Here is a 23951-nt window from a genome sequence, read left to right as displayed (position 1 = left end):
GAAATAGCAACCCACTCCAATATCCTTGGCTGGAAAATCCCATGGACAGAGTAACCTGGAGGGCTACAGTCCATAGAGTCACAAAGAGTCAGAGCCACCTTAGCAACTGAGCACTCAGGCAGCTTGCATGACCTCCTGACCATTGGATTCCTGACAAATTTAAGGTTCTAGATCTGAGGATCACAGGCTGGAACCCTCACTAACATTCCCATCTTGTCACTCTATGACTTCAACAAACCAAGAGTCAAAAAAAAAAAAAAAAAAGCATGCTTCTCCCTTCAGCATATTCATTAACTTCTACTGTGGAGGAAAGTCATGTGTTATTATTTTTTTTCTTTTCTTGTTTAAGGGTCAATTCTAAAGGTTTTTATGTTGCATGCAGAGTAAAGTCCAGTAGAAAAAGCACATTATTTGATTCAACTTTCATGCTGCAATCTTTGAAATTCTGCCTTAAAACATAGTGCATTACTATTCAAAATGTTTGTATTATTGAATGTATTTTAAAACTCTTATGCAAATCTTCTCTGAACAGAGGAAGATTTTAATTTATCAAATAATCTAAAATACCTATTTTACTTCCATTTTTCATTTGTGATGCCCTGCCATTGACAGAAAAAGCAGACAGCTCGGAGAGAGAGGCTCTCATGTCTGAACTCAAAATGATGACCCACCTGGGCAGCCACGAGAATATCGTGAATCTCCTGGGGGCGTGCACCCTGTCAGGTAACCGGTTCCCACTCAGATCACCTAGAAGATTTTAGCCTGGAGACAAAGATGGTGTTTGTTGTCCTGTTTCTCTCCTTTTCTCAGTCACAGTGTGGGCCCCCAAACCCAAGTGGGATTAGACATACAGTGCTTCAGGGTTAAATGCATCAGTGTAGACAATGCCAGTCTTCACTGGGCAATGTCATGGAATTCTAACTTACTTAAAAGGAATTCCCTGGCTATCTAGTGATCAGGGGCCTTCCCTGGTGGCTCAGCGGTAAAGAATCCGCCTGCAGTGGAGGAGACACGGGTTCTATCCCTGGGTCAAGAAGATCCCCTGGAACAAGAAATGGCAACCCGCTCCAGTATTCCTGCCTGGTGAATCCCATGGACAGAGAAGCCTGGCGGGCTACAGTCCATGGGGTCGCAAAGAGTTGGACATGACTTAGGCACTGAACCATCACCACCACCAGTGGTTAGGACATGGCATGTTCACTGCCGTGTCCAGGGTTCAATTCCTGGTCAGGGAACTAAGACTCTGCAAGCCTCGTGGCGTGACATGGCAAAAAAGTTAAATTAAAAAAAATAATAATAACAACATCGCAAGCACATTTTGTGTTTCTCTACCGGCCCGGGAGGTGCTTCTCCCTGGCTGCAGAGCTTGGCCACTGCCCCCACTGGGCTGCTTTAAATAAGTACAGCCATGGAGGGCCTTCAAACTCTATTCTCCGAGAATCCAGTGGAGCCCACGCTCTGATTCTCTCCCTTCTGCCTGGAATTGCCCGAACCCTGTGCCCAAACGTCACTCCTTTGGGGTCAGCCAGCCAGAAATAAGGAGAAAATGGATTTAAGAGGTGCATGCGTGCTAAGTCACTTTAGTCAGGTCTGACTCTTTGCAACCCCATGCACTGCAGCCCGCCAGGCTCCTCTGTCCATGGGATCTCCAGGCAAGAATTACTGGAGTGGGTTGCTGTGCCATCCTCCAGGGGATCTTCCCGACCCAGGGATCAAACCTGCATCTCTTGCTGTCTCCTGCATTAGCAGGCAGATTCTTTACCACTAGCAGCACCTCGGAAGCCCTTTAAGAGGTGACTAGGGATATATTCGGAGAAGGCAATGGCACCCCACTCCAGTACTTTTGCCTAGAAAATCCCATAGACGGAGGAGGCTGGTAGGCTGTAGTCCATGGGGTCGCTAGAGTCGGATACGACTGAGCGACTTCACTTTCACTTTTCACTTTCATGCATTGGTGAAGGAAATGGCAACCCACTCCGGTGTTCTTGCCTGGAGAATCCCAGGGACAGGAAGTCTGGTGGGCTGCCCTTTATGGGGTCGCACAGAGTTGGACACAACTGAAGCAATGCAGCAACAGCAGCAGCAGGGATATATTTCTCCCTCCTCAGGCAAACCACAAATCAGCATGTATTTACCAAGTGGTCCCAGTGCAGGCAGCATATTATTATCCATTGTAAACTGGAGAATCCTGGGGGCCAGTGGTTATTGGCTGAGCCAAAGTGGAAGGCAAGAAGAGACAGCTTTCCAAAGAGTCTGGACAAAAAACTGAAATTGACTTTAAAGTCCAAGATGAGATAGGTTCGGAGAGAATTGTCCTCCCACTTCTCCCCACCAAGTTCTCATAGAGTGAGGTTTCTGCTACACAGATGTCTAAAAAAACTATGTGGTGTCTGTATACCTGGAATTAAAACCGTCACTATTTCAGGACCAATTTACTTGATTTTTGAATACTGTTGCTACGGCGACCTTCTCAACTATCTAAGAAGTAAAAGAGAAAAATTTCACAGGACGTGGACGGAGATTTTCAAGGAACATAATTTCAGTTTTTATCCCACTTTCCAATCACACCCTAATTCCAGGTAAGAGACTTAAAATAATACATTACAGAGCAGACAAAGTATGATGGTTAAATGCATCCCACCAGCCAGTTTCTAAGGGCCACTGTCCAGCACAGTGTGGTCTGTGTGTTTGAAGACCTAGGAGGGTCATTTATCTTTGCCATAGTTTCCCTGCTGATATGAACAATGAGGTTTCCCCTGTCCTACAGTACAGACACTGTAGCTGAACCAGTGATTTCAGCCCACTTGCACAATCACATCCTAGACATATATTCAGTTTTAGGAAAGGTGAGTAATTCAATCTGTCAGGCCTCCTGATTGACATATGGATATTGGTAGGAAGAGAGAGCGCCTTTCCCAAAGTCCCTGTTATATTCCTAGAAAGTAGTGCAGGTCCTGGGAGTATTGCACAAAAGAGCTCTAAAGTCATAAAATGGATCTTGAAAAATTAGGGTGGATTGATTGGCATAACGATGGGAGCAAAATAAAGTCGGGGTGATGTTCATCTCTGTGCTCTGCCATCCATTGGGCTCCTGAGTGGTTCGTGGTCCCCACAGGCTGTATGTAGGTTTGGCAGAATGCTCATCCTCATCCTTGGAAATTTCTTGCTGATTACTTGAACGTTGTAGCTCAGTAACACCCTTCTCAGAGTGAATTCACAGGCGCTCTGATAGAATGGTCCTCAATACCTAGTGCATTTCTATTTCCCTCCTACATGAAAGCTGTCCCTTTTTCTAGAGGTGGACTTGTTAAAGACTTTTAACTTTATGGGGGGATGTATGGAGGGTGCGTTAGAGATTCCTTGTTTCCTTGGCATGTATGTTTCAGCACATGCCTCTGGCCTTCTAGTGCTGAGACAGACTAACATCCTGAAGCCGGGGACCCCATGGAGACCCCAGGTGTGTCTTTGTGCAGCTGTCCTTGACGATTCACACCAATCTTCCCTTCTGTGTTCCTTTCTCAGTTCATATTCTTAGACCAAGAGGATTCTGTAATGTCATCTGTGTTCTAGAACAGAGTCATGTGTGACCAACACTCTGGTTAGTGACAACTGTGGTGGTCAACTCAGCACCTTCAATTCATTCCAGTCACTGGATATTAAAAACACAAAGCAATTACTTTTGGAATATTTGTGGTCTGAAATCATTAAACCATTTTGTAAAGATATGGATATTGTAATTAGAGTAAACTCTTATGCTGGAAAAAATGGAATCATTGTATATCATGCATACAGAATTCCTCAGTGAAGAGTTCTATGTTATACATAACAGAGATTCTCAGTGTTACTACTTGTTAATTTCACAGGGAAAGGAAATGAGCTTTACAAAGGCCATCTTGGAAAAAAAAAAAAAAAAACCATGATGAAACACTTAAAGTTCTCTATAGAAGATTTGCATGGCATGGACTTTTTATAGGGAAAGTCACACTCCTTATTAGCTTCGTGATTTCAGCAAATCATATTTATCTCATCCAGCCTAATTTCTCTTTTATGAAATGTGGCTTTGACACCCAGCTTGTAGGCTTGTGGGAAGAACTGAGTGAGGTCCTCTTTGAACCAGAAGATTCCAAACAGAGAATGGGAATCACTCTTAACCTAGTTTGATGGACAAGCTCAATTACACAGATGTTTTTAATGTCCACATACAAGAAAAGGACAGGTTGATGCTATGCTTTTAATTTAAAACCCCACTTGTAATTGGAATTCATTTCTTTGATGAATTGTATATTTTAAAATAAAATCTCTACTCAAAAGAACATAAATAATGATGTAACTTTTCTTTTTTTAAATAGTATGCCAGGTTCAAGAGAAGTTCAAATACACCCGGACTCAGATCCTATCTCAGGGTTCAATGGGAATTCATTTCAGTCTGAAGGTAATATTTTATTCTAAACAGCGCTTCCAAATAGAAACAGATGCAAAAGTTCTGTGTTTACTATTATATTTTTTAAAGGTGTGTAAATGCGAAAGCATGTTTTTCTTTGCTAACATCATCTATAGACTTCATTAATGCATGTTTGCCCTAAAGGTAGTAAAAAACCGTCAATGTATGTATTATGGATTTTATGTCAATGTTTCAGCTAATAAACATGAAGGGCTATTTTATTTGATCAGTCAGGTTAGTCTTTTTAAAAGTCATAAATTTATTAGAGCCACTTATTACCTAGTAAGTGGAAGTAATGATGAGTTCTGGAGTCAGATGGAAGTCAGGTTAACCCCCGGGTTCCCCCAATTTCTGGCGGGATGACTTTGAACAGCTGAGCCACAGTTTTCTCATGTGTAAAAGGGGGCTAATCAAACTTTCCTCATTGGACTCTTAGAAGGATTGACCGGAAGAACATTAAATGCACAAACAGTTCATAATATGTGGTAGAAAACTGGTCGTTCTTTTCCCGACATGGCAGAACTACCTAGTGCAAAAGAAGGGCATCTGGGACTTCCCTGGCGGTCCAGAGGGTAAGACTTTGTGCTTCCAATGCAGGGGGCCTGAGTTCGATCCCTGGTCGGAGAACTAAGATCCCCCAAGCCATGTGGCGCCGCCAAAAAAAAAAAAAAGAAGAGCACCTGAGACCTCTGATTCATCACCCAAGAGCTGGAGAATTCACTCCTCTAATCAAAGAGACTCTTTAGGTGACTCTGCCTAGGCTGCATGTATGCGGATGCGTGCATGCTCAGTCGTGTCGGACTCTCTGCGACCCCATGGACTCTAGCCCCCTAGGCTCTTCTGTCCACAGAATTATCCTGCCAAGAATACTGGAATGGGTTGCCACTTGTCTTCCAGGAGATCTGGAAGTCCCAGATGCTTTTCTTTTGCACTAGGTATTTTTGCCATGTAGGGAAAAGAAAGACCAATTATCTACTACATTTTATGAACTGTCTGTGCCTTTAATGTTCTTCCAGTCAATCCTTCTAAGAGTCCAATGAGGAAAGTTTGATTAGCCCCCTTTTACACATGAGAAAACTGTGGCTCAGCTGTTCAAAGTCATTCAGCCAAAAAGTGGGGATCAAACCGATGTCTCCTGTATTGGCAGGAGGATTCTTCACCACTGAGCTGCCTGGGAAGCCTCCTAGGCTTCACAGTACTCTGCATAAATAAGTTAATCCTGGGGCCACCAGAAAGATGATGTAACAGCTCCATTTGTACACGAGGTGCTCACAGAGATTTATAAAGTAACTTTTTTTTTAAGTATGGCTAATGTACAATATTATATAAGTTACAATATATATTGTACAGATGTACAACATGGTGCTTCACAATTTTTAAAGGTTCTGCTCCATGTATATTCATTATAGACTATCAGCTATATTTCTTGTGTTGTGCAATTTATCCTTGTAGCTTATTTTATACATAATAGTTTGTACTTCTAAATCCCCTCCCCTTATCTCGCCCTTCCCCCCTTCCATAAGGCAGCTTCTTTGCATTTTGGCAAAAATGAGCACCAGTTCTATTTTACAGATGAAATTGAATACGAAAACCAAAAAAGGCTGGAGGAAGAAGAAGACCTGAATGTACTGACCTTTGAAGATCTCCTTTGCTTTGCATATCAAGTGGCCAAAGGAATGGAATTTCTGGAATTTAAGTCGGTAAGCTCCTTTTTAAAGGCAAAACTCACAACAATTACAAAAAGATAATTTGGAAGAAGAGGTGCTGGTTGGGTTTTTTTTTTTCTTGTTTATTTTAACTTGCAGCCCTTCAAGTCTGTCTTTCCCTCCTGTGCACTGTTGGAGTCACCTAAGATGTTACTGGGGCTCTTGGCTAATTGTAGTATAAAGGTCCAGGATCCCTTATTCCATGATGGCTATCCCAGCCCTTTCAGGCTGCCCAAAGTCCCCGAAACTTCCAGACAGGAGGTCCTCAGGAATCCCACCTCAATGCCACGTATAGTCGTATAGTCGTGCATAAGACAGTCACTTCAGGTTGTTCAGCCTGTGTCCTGCATTTGACCCAGGGGATGGGTGGAGGTTCAGATCCTGGGGGCACTGTTGGCCAGGCCGGCCACCCTGGCCACCTGTGTCTGCTATGAGAGCCTACTAATCCACTGGGGCTGCTACACAGACACCTCAGAGCCTCCTCATTCCAGGGACTCTACCCTAATTTTGCATTCTTTCTGTAATACTCTTTCAGTCCTGCCCTTTCTCTGACACGTCACATGTCTGCTGCCTGTAAGCCGACTTCAGCCACTTGTCTGGCTGCTTCCTCTCCTGTTTTCTTACCGTCTTACTTTCTCTTTATTTCCCCAATTTCTTCCTCCCCCACTACCTTTTCCTTTAGTGTCTCCTAGTCTCTCCCTCCCTCTCCTCCATGCCCCTTTGCACTCTCCCCTTTTCTGCCTGAATTTGAAGAGAATAATTTCAACTTTTATCTTTCTTTCTTTCTTTTTTAAATAATGTGCTCTCTCAGGGACTTCCCTGGTGGCCCAGTGGTTAAGACTCCACATTTCCACCACATGGGATTCACGTTTGATCCTTGGTTGGGGAACTAATCCCACATGCCAGGTGGAGTGGCCAAAAAATTTCATAAATAAATAAATGAAAAATGTTTAAATGTGCTGTCTCTAATATAATGTATTACGTCGACTATATCCCAGGTTTAAGAAAAAGATGAACCTGGAATAAATCAGTAGCTTTGAAGGACAGGAAAAATTCCTATTCACAAGAACAACCAAACTATGAAACAGGTTGAGATAAACAAGAAACATGTAAGATCTACATGAAGAAACCTGTGAAACTTGGTTAAAGGGCAAAAAGGGAGACCTGAATAATGAGTTCTATTTTGTTCATAGAGGAGAGATTCTATGTTTAAAAGTCAGTTCTCTCCAGATTAATTCCAGTTAACCCCAATTAGAATCCCAATTTTTTTTTTTTCTTTTGTGGATGTTGGGTTGGCCCAAAAGTTCGTTCGGGTTTTTTCCATAGGACGTAAAGGAAAAATCCAAATAGACATTTTGGCCAACCCAATCAATATGTTGATGTCTCTGCTTTGCTTTTCCAACGTTGGGCATCCCTGCTCTATAGTTAAAAGAATGCTGTCTCCTAATCCTTCCCCACCCCTCATCCCGGGACATATTCCTCTCCTGTCTTCACAGCGTGCTGCTGAGTCAGTCCCTTTCTCACCTCTGCATCTGCAATAGCGCTTTCACCAGTTTCTTTACACACGCTGATGGCATCTCCCTAGATGGTCCAGCCCGGTTGCTGGACCTGTTGTGGGACCCGGTTGCCTGTTGTTAGGTAAATATTCAAACTACTCACCATTGGAGGTCAAGGGGCACTGCCTTTTACCGCCGCGCCCCCCCACCCCACCTCCCCGGGCTTGTTTTAATAAGAATGTTCGCAGCACATCTGCTTTTTTGGAACTCTATCCCCTGTTTTCCCTCTAGGCAGGTCCCTCTGAGTCACCGTCACTCTCTTCCCTTTGTTTCCTCCCTACTTCTCTGGCTGCCCCTGGGTTTCCTCCGCGGCTGCGTGAATCCATCCTGCATTGCCTGCTGACCGGTGCCAGGCACCATGACAGGTGCCAAGATACAGAGGCAGGTCTTGTCTCTGATGGGGAGAAAAAGAAAAGCAGAGACGCTACTAGACTGAGATGAATGCTATGCTCAGTTAAGTTCTGGGAACCCCGGGGAGAAACAGGCACGTCAGACCCAAGGGTGGAGAGGCCGTGTAGAAAAGATTTTCTGAACAGAGTTCGTGCTGGGGCTGGCAGAGATTTTATTTTGTAATATTTTGGAGGAAAAAAAGTTTCTTTTTTAGTAGTTGTGGCTCCCAGGCTCTAGAGTACAGGCTCAATAGTTGTGACACAGGGGCTTATTTGCTCCCAGATCAGGGATCGAACCTGTGTCCCCTGCATTGGCAGGTGGATTCTTTTTTTCTTTTTTTTACTTATTTGGGTGTCTCAGCTCTTGGTTGTGATAAGCCGCATCTTTGATACAGCATGCAAGATATTTAGTTGCAGCACGTGGGGTCTAGTTCCCTGACCAGGGATCGAACTTGGGCCCCCTGCATTGGGAGCATGGAGTTTTAGCCACTGGACAACCAGGAAAGTCCTGGCAGGCAGATTCTTTACCATTGAGCCACCAGGGAAGCCCAGGGCTGCTTCTCATTCCAGTTCAGTCAACCTTTCCAAACTTCTAGTATTTTTCCCGAATTTTTAAAAATATATTATGCCATTTTATTGTCAAAGCTATTTTCCATTCCAGTCAGGAGAAACATGCTTGTCTCTGCCAGAAGCTCCTGCACTCTTTTTGGAGCCCAGCAGAGGCTGGGCTGCTGTGTCTCTCATTTACAGCCAGACACGCACCTGGTTTGCTTGACCTGCTTTCTCAGAACCTGGCCCCTTGGCCTCTGGGAATGTTCCCCAAGGAGCACCAGTAGCTGCAGCCACAACAGCTGACTTGTGCAAACACCGTGTTACCCATTGTGATGATTGCTCAGGACTCAGTAAAGAGAAGATGTCTCTATGATCTGCCCTGCCATCATCTGTAACTCCTGTGGGCTTAGTTGCTCAGTCGTGTCCGACTCTTTGCTACCCCGTGGACTGCAGCCCACCAGGCTTCTCTGTCCATGGGATTGTCCAGGCAAGAATACTGGAGTGGGTTGCCATTTCCTCCTCCAGGGGATCTTCCCAACCCGCAGATCGAACCCACGTCTCCTGCAGCTCTTGCATTGCAGGCAGATTCTTTACCATCTGAGCCACCAGCGAAGCCCTCTGTAACTCCTACTGAACTTGAAACGATAGGAAAGATTGTCCTCTGTGAAAACATACAACCGGGTAAATCACACTCCCATCTCGTTCTTTCTAGTGTCTTCACAGAGACCTGGCAGCCAGGAATGTCCTGGTGACCCACGGGAAAGTGGCGAAGATCGCTGATTTTGGGCTGGCTCGGGATATTATGAGTGATTCCAACTACGTCATCAGGGGAAATGTGAGATTCCTGTTTCTTATGTAGTTTTATCCTGTTTGGGGGGGAGTTTTATTTTACTTAATATAATTTTATTCTTTTTTATTGAAATATGATGGAAAAGAATATGAAAAAGAATGTATATATACACATATGTATATGCATAACTGAACCACTTTGCTGTACAGCAGTAACACAACATTACAGTTATTGAAATATAGTAGAATTATAATGTGTTATAATGAGTCAGCAAAGTGACTCAGTTATGCGTATATATATATGTATATAAATGCATTCTTTTTCATATTCTTTCCATCATGATTTATCACAAGTATAGTCCCCTGTGCTCTACATTTTGTTTTGTCATTGCTAATCTAAATATCTGCACTCACAGTAGTGCGTTTGTGATTTATGATAACTTCAGAAAACTTCCTCCCAGCAGTCTACTTCCTTATGCTTCCAAGGTTTTTCTGCAGCATCAGGGACTATTCCATCTGTAACAAAAGTTGAACAAAATAGCATCACACCTATCAATTAGGGCCTTGGAGTGCAGTCCATACTTAAAAAAAAAATCTTGTTACTTGTGCTCATTTCATTTCCTTTAGCTATTAAGTGACTATGGTGTTATACTTTCGATCATGAGAATAGGTAATCATTACAAGACAGCATTTACAATACAACATATAAATTAAACATTAAATATACATTTTTAAAAGGCATAGTATTTAAATCAAATGTTAGTTGCCGAATATTTGTCATCTTGTTACTGTTATGCAAGGAGACCTAAAACATCAGTGATGTTTAAGTTTGTGTCTGATTTGCGACCCCCATGAAATGAGGCCCACCAGGCTCTTCTGTCCATTGGGATTTTCCAGGCAAGGAAACTGGAGTGGGTTCCCATTTCCTCTTCCAGGGGATCTTCCCAACGCAGGGACTGAACCCTCAGGCGGTTCAATTCTCCTGCAGGCAGGTTCTTTACCACAGACTCACCTGGGAAGCTATAACATTACTGAATCTGCTTGTTTAAAAAAAAACTGAGGATATGTGTGTTACTTATAAGAGAACTCCTAAAAGTATTCCTAAAAGATGATAAAATGGTGTATAGCTGAACGAATATGGTTTTTAAGAGTTACAATACCTGGATTTCAGCTCCTCTTCTTTCTGGCTATTCATTTTTATGATTTCTATCTGCTTTATTGTCCCTACTCTTGAAGTAAGAATAATAACAACAAATGCTGGTATTGTGGTTACCGGGTGCTAAGTGCTATTCTAAGTATTCCAGGTATTGACTCAGTCCTCAAAGTACCCGTCTGTGGTTGAGAAACGTCACCTGCTGAATATTGCACCGCACACGGGTTAGATCGTGAATGGTCTAAGCCACACAGTCTGTGCACAACCACAGTGATTCAGTGTTTCCCATGAGGATTACTCACTACCTCGTAGTGCTGTGGGAATAAACTAACAAAACCAGCAGGGAAGAAAGCCTCTGTGGAGGGGAAACATACAATAAAGGTTACAAATCAAATTAAACTGTGTTCCCACTAGAATCAGACACTCAGCTGAGTTTGGATCTCTGCCTCCCTTATTGTAGCTGCAGTCATAAATAGGATGAACTAATGGCTTTAAAGTCCTCAACCTCCTAGCTGGTGGTTTCTTAAGCAGGAAAGCCAATTCCATTTGGAACCACAATTAATTCCTTTAATGAGTCAAAAGAACCAGACTGGCCAGCTTGATTCTCCCAGCTCATCCTTTTGAAAAGAATTTAAAACAGGGTTTCTTTCTCAAGCTTTGCTTTTACTTGGCAGATTAAACGTGCTCAGTGAAGGGTTCTCAATCCATGAAATGGAGAATGCTTCAAAACTCTCAGCCCCAGGAACCTATCTGTCCCTGTGTCTTGATTCTAATCTGAGGCTACACGCATTTGAAACTCTGCTTTCAAGCCACTGGGAGTGACTAAAGCCGAAGACGCCAACTGGTGTCATTTCTGCAAGCCCCGTGTCATGTGTGCCCTCACCGCATTCCTGTGGATGAGATTTCCACTAAGATTCTTCCAAGAAATGCTTTGACAAAATATTCCACTAATTCACCGGCATCCACTTACCTATGGGGAAGTGACTGGCTGCTCCTCACTGGGGGGAGGGAAGGGAGGGAGGCGGGGATCGAGGAGGGAAAGTCTACTGGAAACCTACCAACCCCAAATGCAAGCTTGAGTTTTAAAGAAATCAAAAGTTTTTTTGTCTAAGGCTAATGTGTTACAGTATTAATCTGACAGTGAGAAACGTCCCCTTGGGAAATAAGATTTTCTCAGGGAAGCAGTAAGAGTGCCCTTAGGGAGAGAATGGACTTCCCTGGTGGCTCAGACTGTAAAGAATCGCCTGCAATGCTGGAGATGTAGGTTCGATCTCTGGATCAGGAAGATCCCCTGGAGGCAGGCATGGCAAAACCCATTCCAGTATTCTTGCCTGGAGAGTGCCATGGACAGAGGAGCCTGGCGGGCTACAGTCCATGGGGTTGCAAAGAGTCAGACTGGCCAGAGCGACTAACACTAGGGAGAAAACAAAGGTGATCATCTCACTAACTGGAGGAAAGAAGGGATGTTTATTCGTGGAAAATTCACCACCAACCTCTGCTTGGGTTTTATTCAGGCCCGTCTGCCTGTGAAGTGGATGGCCCCTGAAAGCTTGTTTGAGGGCATCTACACAATTAAAAGCGATGTCTGGTCGTACGGAATATTACTCTGGGAAATATTCTCGCTTGGTAAGACTTGCAGTTCCCTGGGCTTCTGCATTCTGTGCCCTCTGCACCCCTCCCCCACTCCTATTTCAAAGGGTGGAGGAAACGCCCCTTCCCAGAGCTCCCCCCAGTCTTAACTTCTGTTGCAGCCTGAGCCCCTTTATGTTTATCGCTGGTGTCTGTCTGTCTGTCCTATAACCTGCTCTCAAGCAGGACCATGGCTTCTGCCAGGAGCCCATCACCTCGCAGTGCTGGTCCAGGAAGCGAGGATCTGTGTGTCTGCTGACTGAATAAATGATAAAGAAATGGTCATACGCCCTCCTGTTTTTCCAGGTGTCAATCCTTACCCTGGGATTCCCGCTGATGCTAACTTCTACAAACTCATCCAGAGTGGGTTCAAGATGGACCAGCCATTTTATGCCACGGAAGAAATGTAAGTACAGGTTGGGCTGAGAAGTGGCTGAAATTGGAAATGTACAGTCTGTCTAGCCCCCAGCCCATGAGAAAAAAAGTAAAACTCCTTAGCATGAAGTTCCCATGGTTCCTCTTAAGAAAAGAAAAAGAAATTCTTCCTTTTGGTTTCAGGAATTTCTGAACACAACTGAACCTTTTCCTGGGTTTCAGTTTTTACTTGAGGGACCCTTCTCCCGAATTCTGGTCCACACTGTATTTGTCCAAAGGCATCATCTAACTTGTCCTTTCTGATATGAGTTCTGAGTCTAGGACAGTACTTGCCTCAGGACAAACACGCCATAAATAAGTCGGTCAGCAGTAATAAATGGTGCTTTGTTAAGTGGAAAGTCACCCATTTTGCTTCATTCAGATTTCCTGTCTTGCTCCTGTTCTGTTGTCTTTGCAGATACTTTATAATGCAATCCTGCTGGGCTTTTGACTCCAGGAAACGACCATCCTTCCCTAACCTGACTTCATTTTTAGGGTGTCAGCTGGCAGATGCAGAAGAAGCGGTAGGTAGCAGTACAGTATTTCATAAAGAACTCCGTCACTCAGAACTCTCATGGCTGATTTGCTAATCACTAAATTTAGTTACCAAGCTGCCTTCCTCATCGCAATTGGTCTTGATCACTCCTTAGAAGTTATGTGGGGTTAGATATACTTATGGACAAGTGTTTTAAGGGGAAAAAATTTTTAAATGGCTTTTCCTGAAAATGTCAATCAATTGATTAAGAAGTTAAGTGCTTTTACGTGACCAGTGCAGAGGACAAGACCAGAAAATAGAACGTAATCCCTATCTTCAGAAGGTACTGAGCTTTCCTAACTCGACAGCAAGCCTTCACATGGAATAATGTACAACTCAATCAGGTAAGAAAGAGCACAGGCCTGGAGTTCTGGGAGCCTGGGCCTCCCAGATGGTTCAGTGGTAAAGAATCTGCCTGCCAATGCAGGAGACACAGGTTCCAGCCCCGAGTCAGGAAGATCACCTAGAGCAGGAAACGGCAACCCACTGCAGTATTCTTGCCTGGGAAATCCCATGGACAGAGGAGCCTGGTGGGCTACAGTCCATGGAGTCGCAAAAGAGTCAGACATGACTTAGCAACTAAACAACAATTTATCCCAAAGACAGACAAGGTCATGTGTGCACTTTTCCGTTGGTCGGCTATGACCAGTTCATCAAAAGCTTAATTATGGTACATGAGTACTGTGAAACCCTAGGCTGCCATTAAAAAGATGAGAAGTGCCCATGTGTAGTAAATAATGAAAAGATGTAACACACGTAACATAGGAAGGACATATTAGTAGTTCTTAACAAGGATCTACAACAGACTCTGCTGTCCGAGCCTCCTGAGACAAAATTGTGTTTGAACAGCTATCTACTGTAACGGTGATTTCAGCTTTTTTTTTTTGTCCATTTATCTGTCTATATTGCTTAGGAGGCCAAAGGAGAAAGGGGTGGCAGAGAATGAGATGGTTAGATAGCATCACCGACTCAATGGACATGAGTCTAAGCAAACTTGTAGAGATAGTGAAGGACAGGGAAGCCTGGTGTGCTGCAGTCCATGGGTTCACAAAGAGTCAGACACAACTTAGCGACTGGCCAACGATTGCTTAGTTTATCTATATGAATGTGTATTAATGTTACAGAGAGACAAAAAAGTGGAGCTGTTTTCATTTGGACAAAAATTTTAAAGTCACTAAACTCCCAAGTGAAAACCAAGAAATCTGTTCTCTGTATTTATTGTATAAAGAACAGATCTCTTTGGGGGACTTTCTCTTTTTTTTAAATTTATTTTATTTGAAATATAGCTGATTTACAATGCTGGGTTAATTTCTACTGTACAGCAAAGTGATTGAGGTATACACATATATGCATTCTTCTTCGTTTTCTTTTCCATTATGGCTTAATCATAGGATGTTGAATACAGGGCCCCGTGCTGTACAAGTAGGACCTTGTTGCTTTACACAAATGGCCTTTCTGTTTTATGGTTTTTCTGCATGGCGTTAGCATTTCTAGATTGAGATTCTATATCTAAGAGAAGAAGCAATAATGAAATAAAATATTTGACTATGACTTGATTTCTCCCTTAATAAAAGGACCGCATTTGCTTTGTCCATTAATATATAGACTATCCTCTATGATCTATATGTAATAAAAGCAAGTAACAATTTGCACTGTAGACGTGTGACTCGGCAGTCTTAGTCATTAGGTGGTGATGTGTGTCCATCTCTTTCCCACACACAGATGTATCAGAACATGGATGGCCGTGTTTCAGAGCGTCCTTCTGTTTACCAAAACAGGCGACCTTACAGCAGAGAGGTGGACTTGGGGCTACCCTCTCCTCAGGTTCACAGTGAAGATTCCTAGAGAAACGATTTAGTCTTAAGGACCTCATCCCCCCTGCCTACCTTAAACAGGCTGTGTAGATTACCAAAATAAGATTAATTTCATCACTAAGTGAAAATATATTCTCAACTGCTGCTTTGCTGGACTTTTCTCTAGAAGCTCTCTGTATTTACTCTTGTTTCCAAAGGGACTTTTGTAAAATCCAGTCATCCTTTGCACAAGGCAAGAAGAGCTGATAACGTTACCGAAGCATCTACCTTCATCCAAAGGCCTTCCCAGGCTGGCTTGAGTGAAAATTGTCTACCTGAAGTATAGTATACTCTTGTAAATACAGAAGACAAAAGCATTTTGCTAAGGAAAAGCTAATATGATTTTTTAAATCTGTTTTAAAATAATATGTAACTTTTTCAGCTATTTAGTGATATATTTTATGAATGGAAATAAAATTTCTACTATAGAAATGTTCATTATTGAGTTGTTTACATGGCAGATTTAGAGTGAGAGTTAATGGGAGTCCTGAACCTCTGAAACCCTGTGAGATATGTTGCTTGTGCCTGTGTGTATTTTCCTTTGAAGAAGGCTGATTCCTTCATCAGATTTTTGAAAGGCTCCATGACTCCTGCCCCTAGACTGGGTGAAGAACAGCTGATGGTCATGAGTTTTACAAAAAAAGGTGTCATACACTGTAGACTTCCAGAGCCTACTTCCTTTTAGAAACAAGAACACAAAACAACATAATGCTGAGATTCACTCATGATGTTACACGGAGTTGTGATTATACAATTAACACTATTTACTCATTTTCACATGATGACATTTGAAGTTTTTAGTGGTTGGGTGGGGTCATGGCTTCACAGATAAAAAATTCCTCATGCTATTATCCTTAATAACATAACTTTTGTATGTACCAACTATGATATTGAAAAGGCAATCTTTTCTTAGGGAGGATGGCATTTATTTTATCTTTTAACCTTATTTTGTTGAAGTATAGTGATGAGAAGGTGATGGCACCCAACTGCAGTACTCTTGTCTGGAAAATCCCATGGATGGAGGAACCTGGTAGGCTACAGTCCATGGGGTCACAAAGAGTCGGACACGACTGAGTGACTTCACTTTCACTTTTCACTTTCAATGCATTGGAGGAGGAAATGGCAACCCACTCCAGTGTTCTTGCCTGGAGAATCCCAGGGACGGGGGAGCCTGGTGGGCTGCTGTGTATGGGGTCGCACAGAGTCGGACACGACTGAAGCGACTTAGCAGTAGCAGCATAGTTGATTTGCAATGCACTGTTAATTTCTGCCGTACAGCAAAATGATTCAGTTAATTATTTACTTATTCTTTTTCATTGTGGTTTATCACAGTTTCCTGTGTTCTACAGCTAGACCTTGTTTATCCATATTCTCTACGTAATAGTTTGCATCTGCTAATCCCAAACTCCTAATCCAAGGAAGGATGGCATTTCAAAACCTTTTAGGAGAGGGGGTGGGGGAGGGAAGGACTGGGAGTTTGGGATTAGCAGATGCAAACCAGTATAACAGGATGGATAAGCCACAAGATCCTGCTGTATAGCACAGAGCACTATATTCAACATCCTGGGATAAACCGTAATAGAAAAGAATATGAAAAATAATATATGTGTGTATGACTTTTCACTTGGCTCTACAACAGAAATTAACACAATATTTTAAATCAAGTAGACTTTAATAAAATTTTAAAAATAAATAACCTCTTAAGGGAAAATGAAATTAGATTCTTTTTAAACCCAGCTCTTAGCACAAAGTCAGCTTTTGTTTGGGTCAAGTTTTGTCCCGGACATGACTACACATTTTAAAAAGTGTCAGAATACAACTAATGATTCCCGGAGTTTGCGGCCGGGGTGTCGCTCCTTCCTGGTCAGCCCCTGCCTCCCAGCCCTTGTAGGAGTCTTGCCAGTAGGTGGCACCCTGGCACTACTCTTTTCATCACCGCAGCCTGGCCGCCAGGACTCCAGGCCTGCCTCCAGAAGAGCAAATTTTAAGAAGCAGAATTAAAGAAAAAGCCAACCCGTTGATTAGAGGGAAGAATAACCCTCTATGCAGATGACTTTGTTTATTCCCCTCTGTGGGAATGACGGTCCATTTTATGTGCATTATTTACACTGGTAGTGGGGCAGCCTGGGGTCGGGCTCTCTCCTGGGACCTGAAATTTACCACTGCCTTCTACACCTTGCGTTCATCTGCCCCAGAATGTACTTCTGACCATATTCTTGGAGCACCTGCTCTGCTTCATGCTGTCTGAGCCTGGACTGGCTTCCTGTCCTGAAAACAAAGGCTCTGTTTCTTAGAGATTTCCAGGAGGAAGAAAAGCACCCTGAGGGGCTAGTCTATAGCAAGAAGATGCCTAGGTGACCTCACTACCACCTCAGCGCTCCTCCCACCCCTTGAGTTCCTTCCTGATCTTGCTTCTCACTCTTCAGCTCTTCATGAAGGACCACCGGCTCCATAGCGTTTGTCTGAACTCACCTGCCATGCCCACTATCCTTTCCATCAAAATAAGTGACTTGTCAGAATTAACATTTGTTTTCCCAGATGGCTCAGTGGTAAAGAACCCACCTGTCAAAGCAGGTGACATAGAAGACGCAGGTTCTGATCCCTGGGTCGGGAAGACACACAGGAGGAGGAAATGGCAGCCCACTCCAGTACTCTTGCCTGGAGAGGCCCATGGACAGAGGAGCCTGGCGGGCTACGGCCCAGGAAGTCACAAAGAGGCAAACACATCTTAGCGACTAGACAACAACTGTCTGTACCACCCTCAGCAACTGGAAAAAAAAAAAAAAAAAGAGGGGCAGTTATCACCTGGAAAATCATTTTTTTTTTAGCTCCTGGAGACCCAACATGTATTAAAATTCCAATTATCTTAAAGAAGCAGAAAAGTCTCTGCTGATCTTTTTCTGCAGTAAAATATACATAATATAAAATTTACCACTTGAGCCACCTTTTAAACTGATGTATAGTTGATTTACAATGCCTTATTTTCAGGTGCAAGAAAGTGATTCAGTTACATACATGTGTATATGTATATGTATTCTTTTTTCAGTTTATTTTTTCTTTTATATTAGAGTATGGTTGATTAGCAATGTTGTATTAATTTGAGGTGTACAGCAAAGTGACTTAGCTACAGATATGATATTCTTCAGATTCTTTTCTATCATAGGTTATTACAAAATATTAAATATAGTTCCCAGTGCTATAAGTAGGTCCTGATTTCTTTATTTTATATATAGTAGTGTATATACCTTTTAGCCGTCTTTTAGTGTACAGCGGAGTGGTATTAATTACATTCACATTGCTGAGCAACCATTCTCACCATCATTTTCAGAACTTTTTCATCTTCTCAGACCAAAGCTGTCCCCCTTAGACACTGACTCCCTATTCTCTGTGTGCCCCCCCCACCAGCCCCTGGCTCTTGTCCTCTTTTCTGCTCTTCTGAATTTGGCTACTCTGGGAACTTCATATAAGTGGCATCATGCAGTATATGTCTTTTTGTAACATAATGTCCTCAAGGTTCACTCTGATAAATTCTGTATATTATACTGATTTGTCCATAACACTATTCCAGAGCTGTGCTGAAGGTGTCACATGGATTTTCTCATTTAATAAACTGGCTGGTAGGAGCTTGTTCCGTGACAGTTTAACACTGAAACCAAAGCTTAAGCTCGAGAAGGTTAAGTCACTTAGTTGGCTCCACCAAGATACTAACTGCAGACCTGACCCATCCCCGATGCCTGCGGCTTCCTCAGGCCTCAGCGACCACTCTGGGCTCCTTCAGCCAGAACTTCACGTTGCTTCGGCTCAGCCAATGGAAGGAGTCTGGTGAGAGGAGGATCACAGGAGCTCCAACTCCCAATTTGTCTCAAATTTTAAAAGTAGGTTCAGGAAAGCAATTTGCCTTCCTGGTGTATCCTATTGAGAAAACGTCTGCCTATCCAAAAAAAAAAAAAATTATCTCCCTAAGCTCTGCTCAAGGAAACATAAGCGTTGTCACTGAAGGGAACAGACGCTTGAAACAGTTCAACTGAAAAAAAAAAAAGAAATAAAAATTTGACTGTTTAAGAATTTTCTCCATGGACTGCTAAAAGTCTCTTACCTTAAAAGAAAAATTATAATAAACTCAGATACAATAATACATTCAGCCCAGGACATAAGAATCATATCTTACAGGTTAAATGGAAATTATGAAGCTACATCTCTCTATAAATTAACTTTAGAAAATAACAGCTTTGGAATGCTCCTGATGGTTCAGTGGTTAAGACTTTGCCTGCCAATGCAGGGGTTGCCGGTTTAATTCCTGGTTGGGGAGCTAAGATCCTACATGTCTTGAGGCCAAAAAAACCAAATCATAAAACAGAAGAAATACTGTGACAAATTTAATAAAGTGTTTAAAAATGGTCCATATTTTTAAAAATCTTAAAAAATAAATCAATAAAGTAAAATTTAAAAAGAAAATAATTGCTTTATCGATATATAATTCAAATACCATACAGTTCTCTTACATATACTATACAGTTCAGTAACTTAACTTTTTGCTAGGGTGAGAATGCCCTGACCTCTGACCACTTTGCTGCTGCTGCTAAGTCGCTTAAGTCGTGTCCAACTCTGTGCAACCCCATAGACGGCAGCCCACCAGGCTTCCCCGTCCCTGGGATTCTCCAGGCAAGAACACTGGAGTGGGTTGCCATTTCCTTCTCCAAAAGTGAAAAGTGAAAGTGAAGGCGCTCAGTCGTGTCCGACTCTTCTCGACCCCATGGACTGCAGCCTACCAGGCTCCTCCGTCCATGGGATTTTCCAGGCAAGAGTACTGGAGTGGGGTGCCATTGCCTTTACATTTCTTCAATTTGACTGGAGGAGTCAGACAACATTAACTGAGCCCAGGGTCCTTTGGTGGCCTAGCTGGCCAAGTTCCATATCAGGAATTTGGTTGGATTTTGGTGGGTTTTGTGATCAGTCGTGCCCAGCTCTTTGTGACCCCATGGACCTGCCAGGCTCCTATGTTCATTGGATTCCCCAGGCAAGGATACTGGAGTGGGTTGCCATGCCCTCCTCCAGGGGATCTTGTGTGTCCTACATCTCCTGCATTGGCAGGTGGATTCTTTACCACTGCACCACCTGGGAAGTCAGTTGCTTAGTGTCCAGGACTGTTTAATACCTTAACCCTAAGGCTTCCTCGGAGAAGGCAATGGCACCCCACTCCAGTACTCTTCCCTGGAAAAGTGACAGCAGAGCATAAGGCTTCCTATTTTAGTAGGCTGTTTGGAGTTCCATTGTTATACAACAGATAACACCAAATAAAAGGTTAGGCTCCTGGTCTCTGCCCCAAATGCAAGGCCCTTCCCACTGTGCATATTAGCATTTCCATGAGCTAAGAAGTTTCCACTTGCAAATTCAGATGTCTATCTCTCCCACTGCTTCAGAGGAGCTGAGAGCCGCCAGGCTCCAGGCCCAGGCTGCCAGTGCCTGGGGCTTGGTGGGGAAGAAGGACCCTTTGTGTGCAGAATAACAGGCGGAGGAAGGTAAGGGTCATGCACAAGGAGGGGAACCCTTTTTCCCTTGCCTTCTGCTCTGTCTTCAGTTCCCCACTCCTTTGCTCACTCCGGGGACCAGGAGGGGAGTAAGACTTGCAAGGGTTGCGAGGGGCTGGGGGTGCAGTTGCTGGACAGACCTCACCCTCCCTTCCGGACAGTCAGCTTTGAGGGTGCTGGGGGAGGGAGATGGGAAATAAATTCACACTGGCTGTTATCCTGTCTGCAGGGAACCTGCGGGGACAGGAAAGAGCTGTGTTGGCTCTGGTGGCAGAAAGGACAGCAGAGGATGTTCTGTGGCTGGTCCTCTGCAGACTTCCTGCAGTCAACATTGTATCAGCCGACACCTCTGCAGTGCGATGTTAACAGGAGCACTCTGCTAAGCTAACTTGCTTTATCTTTGCAAAAATCCCATCAGGCAAATACTTGTATTATCCCCACTTTACAGACAAAGAAAATGAGGTTCAGAAAAGTTTAATAACTTGACGAATGCCAACTAGCAGGGGGCAGAGCCTGGATCCAAGCTCTCCTGGGACCAGGCCCTCCACACTGGGCTGCCTGCCTAAAACTTCACACATGATACAGCATCCAGTGTGTGTTCACATATCTATGCAACATATACGACAGGCAATACATATCAGCTCCCCTAGTGGTTCAGTGGTAGAGAACCCGCTTGCCAATGCAGGAGACATGGGTTCAATCCCTGGGTCAGGAAGATCCTGGAGAAGGAGTTGGCAACCCACTAGAGCAAGGGAAATCTCATGGAGCCTGGCAGGCTACAGTCCATGGGGTCGCAAAGAGGTGAACACAACTTAACCACCCCATCACACACACACACACACACACACACACACGCATATGATTGTTGTTTAGTCACTAAGTCACCTTTGACTCTTTGCGACCCCATGGACCATAGCCTGTCAGGCTCCTCTGTCCATGGGATTCTCCAGGCAAGAATACCGGAGTGGGTTGCCATTTCCATATCCAGGGGAGCTTCCCAACCCAAGGATTGAACTGGGTCTCTTACATTGCAGGCGATCTCCTGTATCATTGTAGGTTGATTCTGTACCAACTGAGCTATCAGGGAAGCCCTGCGTGTGCATGTGTGTGTATGGGTGTGCCTATACATATTTATCTTCCTCCGTATTCGAAGACATGGCCTGTAATTATGGTACTTCTGGCACCAGACTTACCCTCTTTGAAAAGCAAAGTTCCTTGACTTCTTTGCTGTCAGTCCTTCAGTCATGAAACAAATACAGTAAGCAGGCAGGCTAAAATGTTAATGGCACCAGAAGGCTAACTGGCTTGAATGCTGAGGCTGAATATGGCCTCTGCCTGCTTGGATGGTGGGAAGAGTTTGGCTGGACACGTTTCCCCCTCTGCAAGATCTCTGCTCCCTGGATTAGACCTTAAGCCCGTGTTGGTTGATTGCACAAGAACTCTGGATCTCTGCTTTTCCCAGAGGCATTTAAAACATGCCAAGCTGGTGTTGCAAAAAAACAAAACAAACCAAGCCTGTGCATTCAGCAAATATAACTCGACGAGCAGAGACGTGTCAGTCACTCACCCAGAGGGGAGCCCAGTCTTGCCACCGCCACTGGAGCACAAGCCATGGACATTGAGAAGGTCAACTCCATGGACTTTGGAGAATTTGTGGATGTGTTCGGAAATGTCATCGAGAGGTGTCCTCTGATCGCAGCCGCGGTTTGGTCCAAGCGCCCGTTCTCTGGCTTGGGAGATTTAGAGAAGCACTTTTTTGCCTTTATTGATGGTCTTCCACTGTCAGGTAAGGTTTTGGGTTGGACGCTGACAGAGGGATTTCAGATGTGCTTATCAAAAAGATAGGGGAGGCAATTCCCTGATGGTGCAGTGGTTAAGACTCAGGTTTCACTGCCAAGAGCCTGGGTTTGAACCCTGATTGGGGAGCTAAGATCCCACAAGCCATCAGTTCAGTTCACTCAGTCATGTCTGACTCTTTGAGACCCCATGGACTGCAGCATACCAGGCTTCCCTGTTCATCACCAACTCATGGAGCTTACTCAAACTCATGTCCCAAAAGCCATAGTGTGGCCAAAAAAGATTTCTTTTAAAATGGGGGGAGGGGAGGTCTTGTGGCTGTTTTTATTTTTAAACACAATTTTTAAAGGTTACTTTCCATTTAGTTATTACAAAATATTGGCTGTATTCTCCGTCTTGTATGATATATTCCAGAGCGGATCTTAGACCCAATCGTCTCCACCTCCCCTCCCCCATCCATAATGCCCCTCCCGCCCACCCCACCCCCCACTGGTAACCTCTAGTTTTCTCATCTGTGAGTCTACTTCTTCTTTGTTATCAAACTGTTTTGAGATATTTGAGCCTAGTTGTTTATCCCTGGTATACACATTTACTTATTTTTGCTGTAAGGCTTGGTGAGTTTCTTCAGACTTCTGCAAAAGAGAGTCAAGTCCTTGCAGTGTTAAGCAGACAGTAGAGTAAAAGAAGGTTCCTTGGCTCAGGTAAACTGGCTGTTAAATATTAAAGCTCTGGGGTTACCAGGAAAGAGGAGGCAACCGCCTCCTCTGGCCTCAAAGCTGCTCAGGGACCAAAGGTCACGCTAGTGCCCGCCCCCCACCCCAGCCCAGCCCTGCGTTGGCTTTGGGAATGTCCCGTGTGCTGGAGAGGAGACTGCTCCCTATCGGACTATCTGAGGAGCCTGGGGGGAAAGAGAGAATGGCTGATGTTTTACCAGAAAGGGCCGGTTTGGACTAGACGGCTAAGGGAAGTAGAGTCCCTCAGGTCAGCAGCTCCCTGTGGGTGTGAGGTGGAGGGGGAAAGACAGAAGTCTCAAGAAATCCCTCTGGAGAAAGAGGTAGAAAATGCCAATTTCCTTTGGGTGGAGAGAGAAAAGGAGGCCCTTGGGGGTGTAGGGTGGGGAGAGGAGGGAAGTTTGGGGCCAGGCCAATCCCAGGTGAGTCAGAAGGACACACGGCCTCCCAGGGGTTCACAGGCCAAAGGTCAGCGGCTGAGGCTGCCTCCCGGGCTGTCCTCAAGGTCCCTGGAGAAGCCTGGACTGGCTGAGGGACCTCGAGGGGACAGGCTGTCTTCACAGAGGGGCTTCCACAGGGAGCTGGGCTGTAGGCGCGGTGCTCTTCTGCACAAGTCCTGGCCTGTGAGCCCAGGGCTCTGACACCCGGCCCCAGCGAGGTTTCCAGAGGTCAGAGGGAGCCTCCCAAACAAGGGGCTCCTTTATTTCATTTTAGGTACATTCAGGAAGAGGGGAGGATGGGGGATTAAACCAAGCTGACAGGAATGTGGAGGCCCTGACTTCCCTGTGGTCCATTGGTGAAGACTCCGAGCTCCCAGTGTAGGGGATGGGCTCGGGTTTGATCCCTGGTCAGGGAACTAGATCCCACACCTGCCGCAA

At 44.2% G+C, this 23951-nt stretch overlaps 2 protein-coding genes across 3 annotated transcripts in view; both read left to right on the top strand.

The window, feature by feature from the left end:
- Nucleotides 1-15443, top strand: part of FLT3 (fms-related tyrosine kinase 3) — a 53439-nt gene extending 37996 nt beyond the window's left edge. For both annotated transcript variants that reach the window (XM_010851220.1, XM_010851221.1), the window contains 9 exons: nucleotides 613-723; nucleotides 2426-2579; nucleotides 4350-4432; nucleotides 6014-6141; nucleotides 9357-9479; nucleotides 12101-12212; nucleotides 12522-12621; nucleotides 13048-13153; nucleotides 14887-15443. In XM_010851220.1, coding sequence (XP_010849522.1) covers nucleotides 613-723; nucleotides 2426-2579; nucleotides 4350-4432; nucleotides 6014-6141; nucleotides 9357-9479; nucleotides 12101-12212; nucleotides 12522-12621; nucleotides 13048-13153; nucleotides 14887-15009 — 1040 coding nt within the window. In that variant the 3' untranslated portion in view covers nucleotides 15010-15443. The remainder of the gene's footprint in view (nucleotides 1-612; nucleotides 724-2425; nucleotides 2580-4349; nucleotides 4433-6013; nucleotides 6142-9356; nucleotides 9480-12100; nucleotides 12213-12521; nucleotides 12622-13047; nucleotides 13154-14886) is intronic.
- Nucleotides 15444-21982: 6539 nt separating this feature from the next.
- URAD (ureidoimidazoline (2-oxo-4-hydroxy-4-carboxy-5-) decarboxylase) overlaps nucleotides 21983-23951 on the top strand; it is a 9499-nt gene continuing 7530 nt past the window's right edge. Inside the window, exon 1 of the mRNA XM_010851219.1 lies at nucleotides 21983-22331. Within this exon, the coding sequence (XP_010849521.1) occupies nucleotides 22157-22331 (175 nt within the window). The 5' untranslated portion in view covers nucleotides 21983-22156. The remainder of the gene's footprint in view (nucleotides 22332-23951) is intronic.

This window comes from Bison bison, unplaced genomic scaffold (assembly GCF_000754665.1).
Source record: "Bison bison bison isolate TAMUID 2011002044 unplaced genomic scaffold, Bison_UMD1.0 scf7180017864299, whole genome shotgun sequence".
NCBI classification, from domain to species: domain Eukaryota; kingdom Metazoa; phylum Chordata; class Mammalia; order Artiodactyla; family Bovidae; genus Bison; species Bison bison.
Note: the sequence above shows the minus strand (reverse complement) of the source record. Positions and strands in the feature narration are given on the sequence as shown.